Here is a 20483-nt window from a genome sequence, read left to right on the forward strand (position 1 = left end):
CTCGCCGCCCGACTCGCCCGCCTCCCTCCCACGGCACACCAGGCAACGTCTCGCGGCACACTAGTGTGCCGCGGAACACCGGTTGGGAAACACTGGTCTAGATAAACCCATATATCCTAAAAACGTATCACTCTGCTGACCTTTATTCCAAGGAAACTAAACCCTGAGTAAATACAGGCATCCCAGGAGTCTCTTGCCATTTAGATATTTGGGTGCACACAATTCTATCCTCTCTCTCTCTCTCTCTCTCTCTCTCTCTCTCCCCCCCCCCCTCCGTCCCTCCCTCCCTCCCCTTTCTTCCAAATGAAACTCTTTCAATTGGCTTTTGTTTTTCAGGACGAAGTGTAGGATTCTGTACCTGACAACCGCGTACAATTATGGAGCAACATCCCCTCTTGCTTAGACTTTCCAAAGCCGTCCGATTCTTCCATTGCAGAGAGTTGGGCTAGAACTAGGGTCCCTTCCAACTCTGCAATTCAGTGAATGCCCAAGCTGTTTGCTGGAGCAAGACAGCCGTGCTGAAAAGAAGCTGCCCTTGTGTGCTGTAAGAAATCAAGTCATTCAAGTAAGGAATGGTCCTTTGAGCCCAGCGCCATCCAGTCACAGAGGAGGCTGCCCATTGGGTCTCTGGATGAGTCACTGCCCTGGGTTCACCCTGCTTTCCATTAGCGCCATTCAGAGGTGGGTCATTTGGCCTCATAATTTTACTGGCTGCGATTCGATGGCATTGATATATGGTCAATGAGAAAAGAGGGACAGACTGTGGTACAGCGGTACCTCAGGTTAAGTACTTAATTCGTTCTGGAGGTCCATTCTTAACCTGAAACTGTTCTTAACCTGAAGCACCACTTTAGCTAATGGGGCCTCCTGCTGCCACCATGTTGCTGGAGCACGATTTCTGTTCTCATCCTGAAGCAAAGTTCTTAACCCGAGGTACTATTTCTGGGTTAGCGGAGTCTGTAACCTGAAGAGTATGTAACCTGAAGCGTATGTAACCTGAGGTACCACTGTATATAGGGTCAGCTGAAGTATATACCCAAGAAGAGGCTTCCAGTTTTTCACCTATGAACTGGAAAGAATGTAAACTGGAGAGGTGGGAAGGGATGCCTCAGGCATGGGAGCTGAATGTGACCCACTGGATCGCTGGATCTCAGAACTCTCCCAAGGCCACACCCTGCTTTGTGCCCTCCTTGAGTGTGTTTGTCGGCCCTCAATGTGTCCATGCACTCTGACAATATCACTCGCTTTTCTGGGTGCGGGTGCCTGCTGTTCAAAGGTAAAATTCGCACCCATTGCTCCACCCACATATGCCTTTGGCCCTCCCCAGCCTTGGCATGAGGCCCTCCAGAATGATGCCCAGAAAGGAATGCAGCCTTTGGACTCAGAAAAGGCTCCGCACCCCAACCAGTGTGAGTGATTCCAAGCATTTCAAGTGAGAGCAGGGAAAAAACACAACACATTGACACGAGAGCAGTTGTGATGCTTTATTGGTTGCAGTTCTGGAATTTCTCATATTGATCCACAAGGTCACAGTGTGGGCTCTTCAGTTCTCATTCAGTTTCTAGAGGAGGAAAAGAGACCAAAAATATAGATGTGAATTTGGGCATTAGAATTTAGGTATCAGAATACAATAAAATAGCCAGGATGGGCCAGATGCAAATAGCTTGCTGAACTCGGACTTTGTTCCTAGACCACAGCCGGTCAAATGCCCCTTTTGTATTTTAGTGTGGGGATTTTGGCCCCCGATGAAAATGAGGCTTAGGTAAGTCATGACTTAAATCCCAGTGGGTTCAATGGAACCAAATCTCAATTATTTAATAATTTTTAATACCCTCTTGATTGGTTTGTTGTTGTTTTTTTAATATCCTAAAGCCTTAAAGCTGTTCGCAAAAAGAAAATATAATCATCAGTAAGAACAACCCCCCCAAAAAAGCTATTTAAAACATGCAAAGGTTAATTAAAATCAACAATAAACTGAAATCAGATTAAAAGACATGTCAACATTCTACATACCTGGGTAGACTTGTCTAAGCAGAAATGTTTTTAGGATGAAGACTGGAGGAAATTTAAAACTTATTTACAGAAACATTGTAAAATTTTTGAATGCTGATGACATTGAAATGAATTGAAGGGGCTCTAGCAATAAGGTAAAATGTAAGATGGGATTGATAATAGATAAACTAATAGGACATGAATTTGCTGAACCAATTTTTAAAAGGGATACAAAAAAGGGAGATGTGAGGAAGTCAGGAAAATAAGTTAACTACAGATGAGAAATCAAGAAAGAGGGAGCTTTGTTTTCTTTTATACGTGTTTTTTCTTCTTCTTTTTTGTGTTTAATGTTTGTATTTTTGTATTTTGTAATTTTGTATTTTTCTGTTTTTGTATTTTTTCGAACTTTTCTGTTGATAAAACCTAATAAAATATTATAAAAAATATAAGCAGAAATGTTTTTAGCAGGTGCTGAAAAGAGTACAGTGGAGGCACCTGCCTGATGTCAATAGGCAGGGAATTCCAAAGTTTGGAATTTACAGCACAGTCCTAGTTATGTCTACTGAAAAGCAAGCCCTGCTGAGTTCAAATGGGGTTACTCCCAGTTAAGAGTGTCAGTTAATCAGTTGGACTGAATCTACCTCCCCCCCCCCAAAAAAAAACACCAGAATATGCCAAAAGGCTGAAGATTTGACTGGGAACCATCTACTGTGCCCTAAAGCTGGAATGCCACTCCCAGACTGCTCACAATGAAATGATAAAATATACTTCTCAGTTTCTAACAAAACACAAATGCTGGATTTCAGCATTTGGACACTGAGAACTCTTTTGAGTTCTGAACGAGAAATTATGCAGACGCTAGATGTTAAAGTTTCCAAGATTGGCACTCAAGAAAAAGAAAAGTCAGCTGCACAGGTATGAATTAAGCCTTCCATCCAGACCATTGCAGCTTTGCTGGGCAAAAGATGGGAACCTCACCTGCTGAATCCAACCAATGTAAGCAGACACACGGGTGAAAACGGTCGGCTTCTTAGCAGTGTTGCAGCCCAACCCTGATCCAAAGCTCACGATGCCATGAACTTCCCAGTTGCTTCCGCCTTGGCAGTTCAAGGGTCCTCCAGAATCCCCCTGCCAGAAGAAAAACAGGATGCATATACCTCCGTTTCCCTATTATGATCCAAGGGCAGGGCAAAATGGAAGTGGAGTCCTGATCTCACAAAGCTCACTTCTGTGCTTGACAGGGTCCATAGGTCTGTGTGTCTGTTTTATGCAGGCTGAATCTGTGGCTCTCCAGATGTTGCTGGACCACAACCCCCCCCCATCATCCCTGAACATTGGCCAGGCTGGCTGGGGATGATGGCAGTTCAACAATATCTGGAGTGTTAGTGTGTGATTGAGGAGCACAGATTCCCCATCCCTGCCTTACAGCAGTTCCCAAACTATTTGAATTTCTGTCTGCAATGCAACTTGTAGGTAGGGTTTTCAGGGTTGGTGTTTGCATCCAATATTCCTCCCATATGTTTCCCCTGTCCTTTGGCCCCATTCCCCCCCCCCCCGCCACTATCCAAATCCCCTTAAAAAGAGCCCCACACACTTTGTTTCTCCATCCCTGCATACACACTATACGTTTAAAGCACATTATAAATGCTGGAGAAAAGCAAATTCATTTCCTTCTGCTGCACTTCTAGCTAATGCATGTTTTACTTTAACCACCAGAGGAAACTGGTTGTGTAGCATTCTAGCCAGCACTAGCTTGTAGCTTCTAGGCCTAAGTTAACTCCACCCCTAAAAGCTGAGCCATTTTGTTTGTTGCTCTCTCCATACAACATGTCTCTTATTTTCTCTGTCTTGTCTTCACACATTCCATGAACAGTTCCTGCATGAATAAAGCGTTTGAACTCCAGAAATGGTAAGTGATTATTCCAATATAATTCACCCAAGCTGCAAAGGTTTGCTAACACAACTTCCTAAGTGGCTTGGCAAGGGTCACTTGGACTGAGCCAGAATTCAAGCAAGGACCGTTGTTCGTTTTCATGGAGAAAAATGTGCAAACTAAGTGAAACCACAAGCAACCTTCTTCAGAGTGAGAAAGTGGGGAAGGCTCTATGAGGAAGGAAGAGTTTGGGGAGACTTACGTTGCAACCTGAAACGACACCATCGCCTCCTGCACACACCATTGTGGTCTTGACCATGGAGCCCCACCAGTCCCGTTTGGTGCAAGTCTGATGATCTACCACAGGAAGCAAGGCCTGCTGAAGGTTGTCAGAGATGGGGCCATTGGCTGCGGAGTGGAACAGACAGGAGAGTAGTAAGGAGTCTTTCCCAAAGAGTCAAAACCACATTTACACACAACCTGCTTGACCCTGTATACCACTTTGATCTGCCATCTGGCCTTTGCCAGGCTACCTGAATTTATGAAATCAAAAGCTAGCAACTCTGCATGAATAGTGGGGAACCCTCTTTTGGGCAGAGGATGGCATTACTCCTTGGAGTGCTGTTGGGGACCATATTTCAAAAGTGGGTGGGACTAGCCCCCCCTTCCTGTGTGCAGGACCAGAAAGCCTGCAATCATGCCCCCTTAACACACAGACACACAGTCAACAGAGAGACGCTTAAGAGTAGGGATGAGGAGGAACTTGGCTTGGTTTGGATTTTAATGCAAACTTATCTAATTTGCATTTTCTGAATCAATAGGCAGACTGAAACACAGCTACTCTTGAGTATTCACACTTAATTGAAAGTTGTATTATAGTTTTCCAAACAAGCAGTGTGCAAAAAGAGTGTATCTTAGGAGAAAGTTTGCATAAAATGCATAGATTAGTAAAAAACAACACACACATATGTATTCTATTAGGGGAAATTGTTTGATAAAAGAAATAAATGTGTATGTAAGGGGAAATTGCATCCAAAAATGTGTGTCTTAAGACAAATTCACTATAAAATGCTGATGGCTTTCCATTGGTATTTTTAAAAAAAGAAATTTGCAAACTGATGCGGAAATGTGGAACACTGAATTTAAGACAGTAAAAACGAGAAACTGAGAGAAACTCAAATTGACAGATTCATTCCATCTTCTTCAAGGCAGGCACACAACACAGACACTGAACTGTGAAAAGCGAGCCTCCTTCTTAGTGTACAGAGAAGAATCCTTCGAGAAGTTCTGGGGGAGCTTTGGTACCTTGTATCCAACTGAAGTTGTACTCAGAGTAGACCCAATGAAGTGAATGAACATAAGTTAGTAGTGTTCATGAACTTCAATAGGTCTACTCTCAGTAGGACTGCCACTGGATGCAACCCCTAAGGTCTTTGTCCAGCTGTTTCCAGGATGCTCATGCCCATGACAGGGAGCACCCAACTTACTCCAGAGTCGTCCCCATCCAGTGATGTAGCAGGGGTAATCCTGGGCTAGCACAGCGTCTGCGGCAGGGAGGCAAGAGGCCTGGATCGTGTCACTGAACTGCACATGCTCGGCCAATTTGAGGAGGGCGATGTCGTTGCTGAAAAGCGACGCCAAGAGGGGACAGAGGTTTATGTTTTGGTTTTCGAAAGCAGCTTTTCACCCAGAGGAGTCAAACTTAATATTCTCCAGCCTTCCCCAACCTCATGCCCTCCAGATGTTTCAACTGCAACTGCCATCAACCCAAGAGGGTGAAATCTGTTCTTCCCCTGGCAGCTTGCTGAATGATGGATGGGGGGGGAGAGAGAGAGAGAATGAGAGATTGAGAGACAGAAGAAGAGAGAGAGAAGGGGGTGTCAGGAAAAAGGACAGGGAAGGGCGGCAAAAAGAGAGAAAAAAGGGGTGAAAGAAAGAGAGAAATGACTGATGCCACCTGGCATGAGCGTATGTACCCCTACAGCAGAATACCCCCAGGAAATGCTTGTCAGGAAAAAAGGCACGCCATTTCTACAACAGTGCCTGCATTTGTTAAATCCACTTTTCAAGTTATCTAAGCCAGCAGCCTGTTGGCATGCAGAGGGTCGCAAGGCCAGCTGGCTAGCCCCAGCTGGGTCATCTCCTTCCAGCCATCCTGCTGCGAAGACCCACCGGCCTCTGTTCTGACATAAATCAGCGACCCAGGGCACACTATATCAGCCGAGCAAACTGCACACACAGAATAGGTGTGAGGCTTGTGGAAGCATACTACAACTACGGATTTATTAATCATAAATCAGGACAAAGAAACATGTCGTCTCTCTCTTTGTCTTCACAAAGAGACAGAGAAAAGCAAAAGCTATACACACAACGGGAGTTCCCAGCAAGCTGTGCTGGAATGTAAACAGACATGTGACACGCAACAGTTCCATGTCTGCTCCTTAAGGTGGAATGGAATATTCCCAACACAGCCATCATCGTATGTCTTAAGGCAGTGCTGGTAATTTGCCTGTCAGCAATGGCAAACCAATTTAACAGGTCATCCAGTAAACAGACACACACAAAGCAAAACAACAGCAGCAACACACTCAAGTTTCTATGTGATTTCTCCCACTAGCAAAGCCAGATACCGGCAAGAATTATTTTGGCAGGATCAGGACTTGGGCAGCTCTCGCCTGACTCTCTGGATCCCACGTCAACTTACATGACCAAGAAGGAGTTCCACTTCTCGTGGACGATCAACTTTTCTACAGCAACAGCCACAGAGCCGGCTTCCTCTACTTCCAGGTTTTGTTTGCCCAAAAGGACGCGGTAAGTCCGACTGGAGCTACAGACATAAGGAACAGGCAGTGACGTTGTGTGTGTGTATGAATATCAAATGAAATTCCTTGATACCTTCCCAATAGCTTCCTTCATTCATACACTGAGTATTTTGTCCTCCTAGAAATGAGCAGGGTCTTTTGGCAGGGTGTGTGTGTGTGTCTGTGTTATTACTGGGCCAAGTTCAAGGTGTTTGCAGTTTAGGACTAGCTTACCTGCAAAATGCCCTTACCCAGTTGACCGCTTTGATCTGCGGAACTGGCACGGTTACAAGCACCACATAATATCTGTTCCACCTGATAATTTTTTTAGTGTTAGCAGTACCTATACTGTGGAACTCCCTTCCTATTGACACGAGGCATGTTCCTTTGCTGTACTCTTCCCAGCACCTGCTTAAAACATTTTTGCTGAGACAAGCATACCCAGCTATGAAGAATGTTGGTGTGTCTTTTAATCTGTTTTTAGTTGATTGCCAATTTAAATTTTATGAATGTTTTAAATCGTTGTTTTTCATCAAAATTTTATTCTTTTCCCCCCTCTTTGCAAACTGCTCTGAAGGTTGTTGCTTTTTTTACAATCATGGAGTGCATAAATTTTTATGAAATAAATAAAACCAACATTTTATTGAAAGACATTTGATTGTGTGTATAAAGAAATAAAACCTATCACACACTTCCTTTTGCACCCATGACCCTGAGATTAAGAGCCCCATGTTTGACCGAGTGAGCTATCCCAAATCTCCTACCCCATATTTGCAAAATTCTCACTAGCAGTGATGAGCTATGAATAAACCACTTTTGGTTCTATGGGACATGTCAAACAAAACAATCTTGGCCTGAGAGTGCAGCGTGATTTTGTTGGTACTTTTTTCAGCTTGAACAGGGGGACCTTATAGACTCCTTCCATCCAGAAAAATCCTGTGGCCATTCTGAACAAGTTCTGAAATTATATCACAAAAAAGTGACCTCCTGCAGCTGGCTTGCCCATTTTGCATTTTTTTTTATTTAAAAAATTACGTCTAAAAGGTTCGGCTCAGGGTTCAGTGGAACACATTGATGTGAAACAAGGAAATTTGAATGGTAGTGTGGGTAGAGCTGCCATATGTCCGTGTTTTCCATGCTTTCACATCTGGGAATTGGGCTGCAAAAAGTTGTTCAGGTGGGTTTTGTTGAATCGGCAAAATGTCTGGGAAAACCCGTACATGTGGCAAGTAGGGCATTGTTTTTTAATGCTTTTATAATCCCCCCAAAGTCCAAAAACTTAAATGGGGAGGGGGAGATCCCTCCCAAAAAATGCTCAACAACTTTGTCCAGATTTTCACTTTTGGGAATATGGCAACCCTATGTGTGGGTGTTCCAGTATTACTAGGCAACTGCTCCATTGCAGCCTCAGGACCATTGCAGCCTGATGGGTTTCTGCAGCATCCTTGCTGTTGGTGGGGTGCTGCTTACCTGATGCAATGAGCAGCTGTCAAGACCCAGTTGGACTCAATCAGGGTTCCTCCACATGTGTGAGCCCAGACGCCGTTCTTGTCGTACTGGAGGGAGACCTGAAAAGCAAACCCCCCAAGGCAGATGGCTGTTAGCTGTATGGGTCAAGAACAAATATTTTGATGTGTCAACCTGGTATCTTCGCCACAATATTGGCCCCACACCTTGACATTTCTTATATCAATTCACTGCATTTATATCCCCAGCAATTCAAGGCAGCATGCCTGGTTCTGCAGCCTTCCCCATTTCATCCACACACCAACTCTGTGAGGTACCGGTAGGTTGGGCTGAGAGGTAGTGACTGTCTCTCCTCCAAAGCTGGAGATGGGAGGCAGCGGCAGCAGCCGACAAACCATTTCTCCCCTTCAGCATTTAGATCCAGCCCACCGTGCTGGATCATCCACTCTGCTAACAGGTCATGATAACCTTCCTGTCCATGGCTGGGCCTGGGAACTTCAGAACCTGCACTACCACTTCTGGTGGCGAGATGTTCCGCAGGATGACACTGGGCCATTTCTCCCCTCCTAAAAAGCAAACGTGACACTTGCTTGCACCGCACGTGGGGGAAAAACATTGCAGATTTACCTGCCAAGGCCAGCTATGGGGTCTGGCGTCCTCACCTCCGACAACACGGGAAATGTTGGGTGGATAAGCAGATTTGCCACAGCCGTGGGCTGGAAGAAGACAGCAGGCGTGGGGGTGATGAAAGAGAAAATTAGGGAGAGGGAGGAGAGAGGCAGAGACTGAGATGAGCATCTTGGGTACCACAAGGGAGCCAGAGCTGGACACACTGGTATTGCCCATTATTGGTTTAATGAATCTGTTCATGGATTTTTGCAGAAGCATCCTTTTTTAAAAAAGCTACCAGAGGCTATTTATTTCATTTATTTCTTAATTTATATATTGCTTGATTGTAAACAACAACAACCTCAAAGGAGCTTACAAAAAGAATAAAAATGAAATCATCATTTAGAAAGCAGAACCATTTTAAACCCTCAAAAAAATAATTAAAATCAATGATAAGCTAAAGACCAGATTTAGCATGTGTCTAAATGGTCTACATGTCTCAGTAGGTTTGCCTAAGCAAAATGTTTTCAGCCAGCGCCGAAAAGAGTACAGTGAAAGCGACTCTCCGATATCAATAGGCAGGAAGTTCCAAAGTTATGTTCATTTTAGGTGTATGTAAAAATGGATTGTTAACAGGTGAAAATCCAAAGTTATAATATATTAAGTTAAAGGATTAAGACAAAAACAAAGAGGGAAAGGAATTGCTGAATTAACTAACAGAACTGGAATACAAAAAAGGGAGGTGTGAGGAGGTCAGGGAAGTAAGGAAATGAAATGTAAGGCATGGAAAGATTGATGTGTTTTTTAAGTGTTTTTTTATTTTTTTCTGTATTTTGTATTTTTTCCCTTTTTATTTCTTTTTCTCCCCCCCTCTTTTTATTTATGTAATCTTTTCTTTGAAACTTTAATAAATATCATTTAAACAGAGCGCAAAAAAAAGAAACAAAGTTATGTTCATTTTGTGCAAATTTGTATGCTCTTGAACCACGACAAAGCTCATCTTGGAGAGAGGGGCTACTTCACCAGAGACAAGAAACTGAATTCATTGCATTTCCAAAGAACTATTTTGGGCTGGGCTGAGACTTGTTATCAATGAAAAGACGAATTGCATGCCAAACAGCCCCAACTTAACTACATCAAAGACACTTACCGTAGCCCAGGATCAAAGCGATGAAGACCAACTTGAACATGGTGACCGAGTGATGGTGATCCAGGGGTGAAGTCAGTGTATTTATAATGGAAACCAGCCTTGACCTAAACCAGGCTTAAATAACAGGCTATATCTGACCTTGCTAAGTTATCGCTTTGCAAATAGAAAGAACAAGGGGACAGCTTGTTCGAAGGACCTGACTGGATCCCACACTCTGGTTGCTGAAACATCTCACAGCAGAGGTGTTGTTCAAGTCCTTTGCACAAGCCTGAGACCTCCCCCTTTTATTTTAAGCTTAAATTTTCTTTTAAGCAGCAACAAAAATTGCTTCTAGGGTGGCGTTCTCTCTGGAAACGAGCCAGATTTTTCATCTACGTATCTAAATCAGAGGTAGGGAAGCTTTTTGAAGCCTGAGGGCCACATTAGCTTCCGGGTCATCTTCCGGGGTCCACATTCCAGAGGGAAAAGTGGGTGGGGCAATAAATATAGATGCAACCTCTTTGCAGAAGGCTACTTTCTACACACATTCAGCACACCCCTCATCTATTCAAGGAAGATCAGAGTTCATGGGGCATTTTCCAGCCAGGCAGAAAAACATCAAGGAGGGGGTGAAGCCAAGCTGGTGAGGGGCCTTGCCAGGGGAGAGAAATTTAAATGAAGGTGTCATGAAAAAGAAACATGCCAGTTCAGTCAAAAGGGAAAAGATGCATTTGAGTGGGAATGATTTATTGTCCCAACGCATTTCAAGCATTGTGACTCTTTTTCAGAGGCAACTGATTTCACATATTCCAAGGACTGGCAGCAGCTCTCAAGAATTTCAGATAGGCATCTTTCTTGGCCATACCTGGAGATGCCAGGGTTTGAACCTATGACATTTCCTCATGCAGAATAGGTGCTCTGCCTTTGAGTCCTTTCTCTCAACTAAAATAAGATTATAGTTCTCATGGTCTCCAAACAGAAGGATGATTTTAAGAAGTTGCCTTTATAGGAAGTCTATCTAGTTCAATATTGTTTACACTGACTGGCATCAGCTCCCCACCATCTCAGACAGGGTTCTCTCCCACTTCTCCCTGAAGGTGCTGAAAACTGAACCTGGGACATTCTGCAAACCCCATAGTCCCTCCACCTGGTCCCAGGAGTCTGCCCTGGCTTTACCAGCTTGCTCTCAACTAGGCTGCCAAGGGCACCACCACACACACATCTTCAGCAGACATCAAAGCCATGGCATTGATGGGAAAACAGGTGCTTGTGAGACTATCTTGGCATGGCCTTTGGAAAGAAGGAGACAGAAGCATTCCAGTTGCCACGTCTCCCAGTGGCACACAGCCAATGGGGACCTTTCTGTTGCTGACGGCATCCTTGGCTGGATCTGCCTCTGATAGACCCACCCAGAATATAAGATTGGATGGAGTTCATCTGTTGAGAAGAGCTGGACACTCCACCCGAGGTGCCCTCAGCCATGATTGGAGTCCTCTTCGCTGCTCTGGCGTTGGCCTCTGGGGGTATGGGTTGAACTCAGGATAAATAAGAGGATGGAATCGCCTGGTTCATAGCCACAGGGCATGGAGGTGGCCGGCCTCCACTCCTTTAGATGGCTTTCAGAAAAAGAGTATCTAGATTATGAATGAAGGAGAACTCAGCCAAGAGTTTACTGGCCAGGAGAGCAATAATAATACCAACAGAATTTCCACATGCAGAGGCATTCTCTCTCAGAGGGTCTGATACCAGAAACAAACCATGGCCTTTGTCTCGTTCATTCAGGCTCCTTAGGGGCCTAGAGACATATCTCTGGGCAGATGGACCTCTGGTCAGAATCTGCAAAGCAAGTGGTGTGCTTGAATGGGAAGCCTGGAGAGCAGGTCAGACTAGACTGTCCTTGGCAGGCTGGGGAGGTGCTCTCAAAATGCAGCGCAGAGAGGGGGCAACTCAAAACCCAGCCCTGAGCGATGATAGTCTAGGAATGAAGAATGAGCACCAGTTGATAACAGCAGCAGAGTAGGAATTTTTTTACAGGCTGCTTATATGCTGTTCTACAGAGCTGCTGCAAGCCTCAAAACAAGATGCCCAATCGATTCTGCCAGGAGATATGGAAAACCTCTCTGGATGCTTTTCTGATATGCACCAGGCACTGAAAGCCATTTTGTGGGCTCTGTGTGCAGATATGGTGGGATGGTGAGAAGTGGCAAAGCTACCTGTTCTGGCACCGGGAGCGGCGTACATCCAGGGGCGTGGCTGGTGTGCACCCCAAGGGGCGTGACACGCATCCCAGGAGGCGTGATGTGCCACCTGCGGGTGTGTGGCACATGTGGGGGGGTGCAAGGCAAGCGTTGTCACCCCCTGGGTGGCACTCCACCTTCATCCACCAGTGATGGGGAGGAGTCTGCATTTCCAACTCACCCAGGCTGCATATGCAAAATAGCTTTGAAGCACGTTTAGAGCACATTTCCCTCCCTCAAAGAGTTATGGGCACTGTCAAGTTGCTGGGAATTGTAGTTCCTTGAGGAGTGAACTGCCGTGCCTAGAATTCTTTGAGGGGGAGAACGTGCTCTGAAGGTCTAGTAGTATGTACACAGCCTGTACAGATTCAGCAAAAACTCATTTTTTTCTCACACACTCTGATTTCCAGTAGCTTAGTCACCACCACTCCCTGAAAGGGATGGTATTGGGTAGAGTCAAAGAGGGTTCTTACAACAATATAGGCATGCTAATTTGTAGCCTGAGCATTTTGCTCCCTTGAGCATCACCCATCTGTTGCGCTGAACCTTCCACGAGTGTCTGCACTGTGTCCTTTTTGCAGCCTTCAGTTGTGGGGTCCCGAGCTACAAGCCCAAAGCAAGCCGAATTGTCGGAGGAGAGGATGCCAATCCGAACAGCTGGCCCTGGCAGGTAAGAGGCTCTCTTGCAGTGTTTTTTGTACAACTAATTTTCTTTCTGTTACGGGAAGTGTTTTTCTCCCTCTCTTATAGGCAGGGCTGGCCCACCTATGAGTCAAGGTAAGGCGACAACCTTGGGCGGCAAGATCCATGGGGCCAGCAGACCCCAATGTACCGTAGATCTTTATTCCCTACAGGCGCCGAAATAACTTGAGCTCTGCTCGTAATGCTAGAACCCACAGACATCCCATAAAGCCAAATGTTGGGAGATTCAGGACTGATGTAAGAAATTCCTTCTTGAGGCAGGGCACGGTTAATCTGTGGAACTCACTCCCACAGGAGGCTGTGATGCCCCTCAACGTGGGTGGATTTAAAAGAGGATGACTACCCATATTTATAATTCATTTCTGCATACTTATTGTTATTCTTGCTGATTTTATCTGTGCATGATTGATAATTATCGTGTGTGTGTGTGTGTGTGGTTCTTATTATTGCCTTGGATGGTTATATATGGGGTGTATCCAAGTCCTACTCAGAGGAGATTAACAGGTCTTAATGGGTTTATGTTAGTCATACCATTAATTTCAATGGATCTGCTCTGGGTAAGACTAGCATTGGATGAAACCCATTATCTTTTGTACACCAATTAGAGATTTTAAAATTTATTATTAGCAGTTGTAATCGATCATTTCAGTAGTTTAAATTTTGTTTAGTATTCTGAGAAGGATTTTCAGGAGCAAACTCGTTTAGACTCTGATTTCGATAGTGCGACGGGAGGTCCAGGGAGCTCAGCATCTTCCAGGCTCATCCTGCCTCTCATTCCCAGGCTTCCCTTCAATACTCTTCTTCCAGTGGGAAGTGGCATCACACATGCGGTGGGTCCCTCATCGCCACCAACTGGGTCATGACAGCCGCTCACTGTATCAGGTACGTCAACAGCCAGATGAAAACAACTGCTTTCATGTACGACTCTGGGATCCTTTGCAAATTTTGCCTTTTCTGAATCTGATTGCTGTTATCCATGTTGCTAGGAAGCTCCAGGCTGGACTACTGCAATGTGCTCCACATGGGGCTGCCCCTGAGGTTAGCCTGGAAGCTCCGCCTGGTGCAAATATAGAGGCTATTCACCCCAAATGGAAACAGATTTTGCACCAGTGTGTCCATCTCTCTACTTTAGACATTTCCTAGTGTTGTCTCTCACACCAGTGTGACTAAGAAGTAGACACCAGGGTGGCGCTATGCAGATGACAGGATGAGGATGACGTGGGCCTGATTTTCACGGGGAGATCTGTCCTGAACAGACTGCAGTCTTAGGGTTGAGGTGCCTGTTTCCTATCTCTTTCTGCTCCTTAGCCCATAACCAAAAGTATGTGTAACTAAAATTACGACACCTTCTTCCTCTTAACCTCTCTCCCCCAGTCCCTGGACAAGCTCCTTGGAGCAGGGAATCTTATCCTCTGTTATCTGGAACAAACATTCACATTTGCAATCTATTATTATTATTATTATTATTATTATTATTATTATTACAGATAACTCTCTGATTGCCCACTCCTTTTCTTCATTATTATTTTTTTATAGTTCTTCTCGGACCTATAGGGTCTACCTCGGAAAACACAGTCTCTCAGCCAGCGAGAAAGGATCACTTGCTGTCTCCCCGGAAAAAATCATCATTCACCCAAAATGGGACTCAAGTAGCGTGTCCAGCGGGTAACTTAATAGCTTTTCATGAAACGAGTATAGAAGGAACTAGGATTCCCAACAGATTTGGCAGGGTGGAGAGAGAAGGGATGAAATTGGGGGCATACTTACTTCTGGAAAAAAAAATATATCCAGAATTGTTTTTCTTTTAGTACCAAACCCAGAATTTAGAGCTTGCTATGCCCCTTCCCACTATTTTGCCCCCTGAGTAAAGCTTGGGATTTATGAGCAAAAGTCACCATCAGCATTTATTTATCTACTTAGAGCACCTGCTTGAATTGCGTAGGCTGCATTTGTTTGCTACGAAGCCGCCTTGTGGAGATGAATCTCAGAGCACCGCTCTATTTGAAGGGCTGTCAAAGAAGTACTGTAAGACAGGAGCACAAGAGGAGCCTTGCAGTTACCCATCAGCAGGCACGTGAACAGCAGGCACCCAGCTCACCTGGTCTTTCCCAACATAGTGGGACACACTGCATTTCTATTTGAATGGCAGTAGTTTTAAATCTGCACCTGCACATCTAAATCAGGACAAAAATGTGTCCTCTTTCTCTTGGCTCGTTGGTGATGCATTCCATTTCTGCTTAAGTTATTATTTCTAAATGTGCATCTATAGGTAAAGGTAAAGGGACCCCTGACCATTAGGTCCAGTCGTGGCCAACTCTGGGGTTGCGGCACTCATCTCGCTTTACTGGCCGAGGGAGCCGTGGTACAGCTTCCAGGTCATGTGGCCAGCATGACTAAGCCGCTTCTGGCGAACCAGAGCAGCGCACGGAAATGCCGTTTACCTTCCTGGAACGGTACCTATTTATCTACTTGCACTTTGATGTGCTTTCGAACTGCTAGGTTGGCAGGAGCAGGCACCGAGCAACGGGAGATCACCCCATCGCAGGGATTTTAACCACCAACCTTCTGATCGGCAAGCCCTAGGCTCTGTGGTTTAATCCACAGCGCCACCCGCGTGCATCTACATGTGAAAATGTGCTTGCAGATCTCTGATTTCCTCTATTTTGGCACAGCGTCAGTGTGTTCCCCTACCTTGAGTGATTTAGCGTATCCTTCTGGAGATGTTTGAGTCAAAGTGCTGGGGTTGTACTTAACATGGTGGTGGGATGTATCTTGTTTTGACTTTGTCGGAGATCTGGGATACATTGCATTACCATGAGCATAACACAGAGCACCCCATATCTCCCACAGTCAAAAACCAGAACCAGCTGTACCTGCTTTGGGTAAGCTGAGAATCACTCTGGTGACCTCCAAATGTTTTGGACAACTAACTCCCATCAGCCCCCTGGAGCACGGCCCTTTGAAGCTGGAGCTGATGGGAGATGTAGTCCAAAACGTCCAGAAGGCACCAAGTTGCAAAAGCTGCACCAGACACCCTGTCCTTTCTCTCTCTCCCTGCGGAAACCAGGAATGATATTGCGCTGATCAAACTCTCCAAACACGTCACCCTGAGCGACAAGATCCAGTTGGTGTGTCTTCCAAAGGCCAACAGCATCTTAGCCTCCAACTCTCCCTGCTATGCTACAGGATGGGGGAGGCTGCAAAGTAAGCAATGTTATGATTCCCCCCACACACACACTGTTTGATGCACCAGATCCATCCTTCTGGGTTGCCACACAGACACGACTCCCTTTTGGCCCACAGCCAATGGCTTATTCAGCTCCAGTGGAAAAGCAGATAGATTTGGCCAGGAAATTAATTTCCCCACCACGAAGTTCAAAATTATTGAGCTATGGAGGGGCAGGACACTAGCGCAAGGGGTGGGCAAACACTCCCCCATCACAAGCGCCACTTTCCATCGTAGGAAAACTTCTGGCCAATAGTAGGTGCAGTCAGAGGCAAATGCGGATGGAGCCATGGATGTACAGTGATACCTCGGGTTATAGACGCTTCAGGTTACAGACGCTTCAGGTTACAGATGCTTCAGGTTACAGACTCCGCTAACTGAGAAATAGTACTTTGCTTCAGGATGAGAACAGAAACCGTGCAGCGATGGCAAGGCAGGCCCCATTAGCTAAAGTGGTACTCAGGTTAAGAACTATTTCAGGTTAAGAACGGACCTCCAGAACGAATTAAGTTCTTAACCCGAGGTACGACTGTATCTCCTACACAAAAGTCAGAGGTTTACCCCCGGACACCCCTTTGTGGCCAGGCATGCAAGAGGCATGATTACAGTTCAAAGATACAGTGGTGCCTCTGGTTACGTACTTAATTTGTTCTGGAGGTCTGTTCTTAACCTGAAACTGTTCTTAACCTGAAGCACCACTTTAGCTAATGGGGCCTCCCACTGCTGCTGCACCACCGCCACGCAATTTCTGTTCTCATCCTGAAGCAAAGTTCTTAACGCGAGCTACTATTTCTGGGTTAGCGGAGTATGTAACCTGAAACGTATGTAACCTGAAGCATATGTAACCCGAGGTACCACTGTATATCCCAGCCTGCCGAAAGCACTTGAGAAAGGCATGGATTGGACAGGGCCTTCAGGAATCAGCATGTGGAGAGCAGACTGAGCAGACACACAGCTATGGCTTGGGGAGAATCCCAAGAGCCTTCTGACCTGCCCCCTAGATCCCCCAGCCCTGCGGCAGTAACCCAAGATCGGTTCCAAGAACATCCTCCTTTGCCATCAGCAGCCCCTTGTGTTTGGTCTCTTCCAGCTGACGGTGCGTCCCCGGATATCCTGCAGCAGGGGCGCCTGCTCGTGGTGGATTACGCCACCTGCTCCAAGTCCAGCTGGTGGGGCAGCTCGGTGAAAAGCAGCATGGTCTGCGCGGGGGGCGACGGCGTGATCTCCAGCTGCAAGGTGAGCGCCTGGCACGCAGGAGCGGCAGCAGCGGCTGCCCGGTCCCTCAGCCAGAAGAAGCGCCGCATCTTGCAATCCAACTCACCGGGTTTGCAAGGCGCAATTTTATCTTGGCGTTCGTTGCCACAAGGTTGAGTCTTCAGAGGCGGCGTGCTTCTGAATACCAGATGCTCGGAGGATGCTTGAGGGAGAAGGGTGGGTGGTTGCATCTAAACACCCCCCCCCCCCATTATCCAATATAGGAAGCAGAAGCAGGATACTGGGGTAGAGGACTTAGAGCCGTGCGTGGGCTTCCCTTTCAAAGCATTGCATAAAGGGCGCAGATCTGTGGACACAGCCCTGGGCTAGCCAGGATTTATGTTAAGAGGACACCTACTCCTCGTCCTCACCCTCTGTCTGGCTCTGTCAGACAGTTGTTGTTGTTTTATTTCTTTTTTTAAAAGTTGTTTTATTTCTTTTTTTTAAAAAAATATTTTTTATTCATTTTTGCCTTTAACAAATATCATCACAAATAAATCACAATCATATAAACATAGGATTCTCTGAATCCCTGGACTTCCCTCCACTCTTCCATGGTTTCCATCGTTATTCTTTTCCAGCTGCATCTTATAATGTTCTCCATCTTTTCTTAATACTTAATTCTCACCATGGTTCTAGCTATTTTGCAAGTGTTTTGGTTTTTTTTAGAATCCTGTTTTTAATTGTTTACAGTGTTCTTCAAAGTAACTTAAAAAATTTTCCCCATTCTTTATTAAATTTGTTATCTTCTTGATATCTTCTTTACTTTGACCCCAGGTGCTCAGAAAAATCCTTCAAAATCTTTCTACAATTTCTACTTTAGTATTTTTATTTATTTACTTGATTTATGGAGGGCAGCTGTGCTCCCCCCACCTCCCTGACTATGCCCATGGGCACTGCCCCATTCTTCTTCCTCACATGGGGTGCCCTCTGGAGGCAGCCCTGTTTAGGTAAGTTTTTAATGTTTTTGTGTTTTTAATATTCTGTTTGGAGCTGCCCAGAGTGGCTGGGGAAACCCAGCCAGATGGGCGTGGTATAAATACAGTACGTTGTTGTTGTTGTTGTTGTTGTTGTTGTTGTAGTAGTAGTAGCAGCAGCAGCAGGGGCTCATGTCCCAACCCTGGGAGATATAAGCTGCTTCTTTTTTTTGTAAATAGTTTTTATTAAGTTTTACAATTTTATATTCGTCACAATCACTTTATCTCAAAAAGAAAAGAAAAAATATAATTCTCCTGTTGCCTCACTCCTCCCCTCACAACTTCCCCTCAACTTCCTCTTCTGGTTGTTTACATATTAACTTCTCCTGCTTGTTATATTGTACCTTAATATTACATTCTTGAATTGAATATTGTTCTATTCTTGTCATTTAATTATTTTCAAATTGCTTCATATGCTTTTTTATTTTCCAATTATGATGTCTTAATCTCTGTGTTTGTTTTCTTGATTGTGTTTACTCAAATCCTGCTATTGAGTCCACTTCTTTACAATATTTCTGTAAGTATGATGTACAGTGGTGCCCCGCAAGACGAATGCCTCGCAAGATGGAAAACCCGCTAGACGAAAGGGTTTTCCGTTTTTGAGCTGCTTCGCAAGACGATTTTCCCTATGGGCTTGCTTTGCAAGACGAAAACGTCTTGCGAGTGTTCCGATTTTTCCCCACTTCCCCCCCTTTTCTAAGCCGCTAAGCCGCTAATAGCCTTTTAGCCGCTAATCGGCTAAGCCATTAATAGCCGCTAAGCCTTTAATAGCCGCTAAACTGCTAATAGCGCTAATCCGCTAATAGGGTTGCTTCGCAAGACGAAAAAACCGCTAGACGAAGAGACTCACGGAACGGATTAATTTTGTCTTGCGAGGCACCACTGTAAATGATTCTGGGAGATATAAGCTTCAAGCATGCAGCAGCAAGGGCCATGTAGTTCAAGCAAGCCAAGGTTAAGCAGGGGGATTCAGGCTAGGCCCAAAACGTGATCCAGCGGCAGCTGAGCATGGCTTGGCCCAAATTGCCTGGTAGGCCAGAGTCTCCCCACTTCTGTCCAAGAACCTGTGAATCAGGCTGGCTGCCACAAAGACGACCGGGCCTTAGCCGCTCGGAAACAATCAATTTTGATTCCCCAGTCGTCCCCAAGGGGAAAACTCAGAGCATCCTTCCAAAAAAAGAAGCTCCATCGTATTCTGTTTGGTTGTTTCCAGGGGGACTCGGGCGGCCCACTCAACTGCAAACCCTCCAGTGGAAAGTGGGAGGTTCACGGTATAGGCAGCTTCGTCTCCTCCAGCGGGTGCAACACCTACCGCAAACCCACTGTTTTCACACGGGTCTCTGCTTTCAACGACTGGATCGCTCAGGTGAGCTCTGCTCTTTGAGGCGGCTCAACAACCCTTCCTGCTTAACAGGGGATGCATTGCAGAGCCAGTGTGGCGCAGTGATTAGGGCGTCTGCCTAGGAACCGGGAGAGACCAGGCTTCAAATCCCCACTCAGCCATGCAGCTCGCTGGCTCAGTCACTGCTTCTCGGCCTAACCTACCTACAAGGATTGTTGTTAGGATGAAATGGGGGGTAGGGTGGAACTATCCAGGCCACCCTGAGCTCCTTGGAAGAAAGGTGGGCTAGAGAGGTAATAAATTAGTAGTAAACAATGATCATTGTCATCCTGGTTTGGGTTTCTGGATTTTGTACGTGTTGAGTTTGCGGTAGCTTTTAGCGCCCTCTGTTCCTTTGGTTGAGAGAGCTGTCCCTTCATTACCAAGAGACACCCTCATATTAAAGAAATAATAATAATAATAATTTTCCTTTGCATTTTCTGTAGATGATGGCGAAATATTAACACAAGGAATGTTGGAGTGCAGTGAGAACCTACCACAAGTTCCATAACAACAAAACCAGCTGTGGAATAAACTTACATCTATCTATCATCTATCTATCTATCTATCTATCTATCTATCTATCTATCATCTAAAGTTTTTATTTTAAGTGCATGTGTGGGCCAAGTTTTTGGCACTTTCAGGGCTTAATTTGTTTTTGTCCAGAGCTCTTCCCTTTTGCACCCCTCTCCTTGCTGATCTATAATAATAATAATAATAATTTATTATTTATACCCTGCCCATCTGGCTGGGTTTCCCCAGCCACTTTGGGCTGCTTCCAACAAAACACTAAAATACAATAACCTATTAAACATTAAAAGCTTCCCTAAAGAGG

At 45.3% G+C, this 20483-nt stretch overlaps 2 protein-coding genes across 2 annotated transcripts; one reads left to right on the forward strand and one right to left on the reverse strand.

Annotated features, from left to right (window-relative positions):
- Window positions 1-1499: 1499 nt before the first annotated feature.
- Window positions 1500-10052, reverse strand: LOC309536367 (chymotrypsin-C-like). The gene is made up of 8 exons (XM_082230551.1): window positions 9893-10052; window positions 8761-8849; window positions 8137-8234; window positions 6570-6692; window positions 5353-5489; window positions 4128-4273; window positions 2971-3120; window positions 1500-1561 (listed from the first exon to the last, which is right to left on the reverse strand). Exons 1-8 carry the CDS (start codon window positions 9930-9932, stop codon window positions 1544-1546), a joined length of 801 nt encoding a protein of 266 aa, XP_082086677.1. The 5' UTR covers window positions 9933-10052; the 3' UTR covers window positions 1500-1543.
- A 1298-nt stretch (window positions 10053-11350) lies between these two features.
- Window positions 11351-20209, forward strand: LOC309536380 (chymotrypsin-like elastase family member 2A). The gene is made up of 8 exons (XM_082230572.1): window positions 11351-11394; window positions 12690-12778; window positions 13592-13692; window positions 14347-14475; window positions 15878-16014; window positions 17127-17272; window positions 19481-19633; window positions 20095-20209. Exons 1-8 carry the CDS (start codon window positions 11352-11354, stop codon window positions 20110-20112), a joined length of 816 nt encoding a protein of 271 aa, XP_082086698.1. The 5' UTR covers window position 11351; the 3' UTR covers window positions 20113-20209.
- Window positions 20210-20483: the final 274 nt, after the last annotated feature.

The sequence above is a fragment of the Podarcis vaucheri genome, assembly GCF_965113315.1.
Source record: "Podarcis vaucheri genome assembly, chromosome: 7".
NCBI classification, from domain to species: domain Eukaryota; kingdom Metazoa; phylum Chordata; class Lepidosauria; order Squamata; family Lacertidae; genus Podarcis; species Podarcis vaucheri.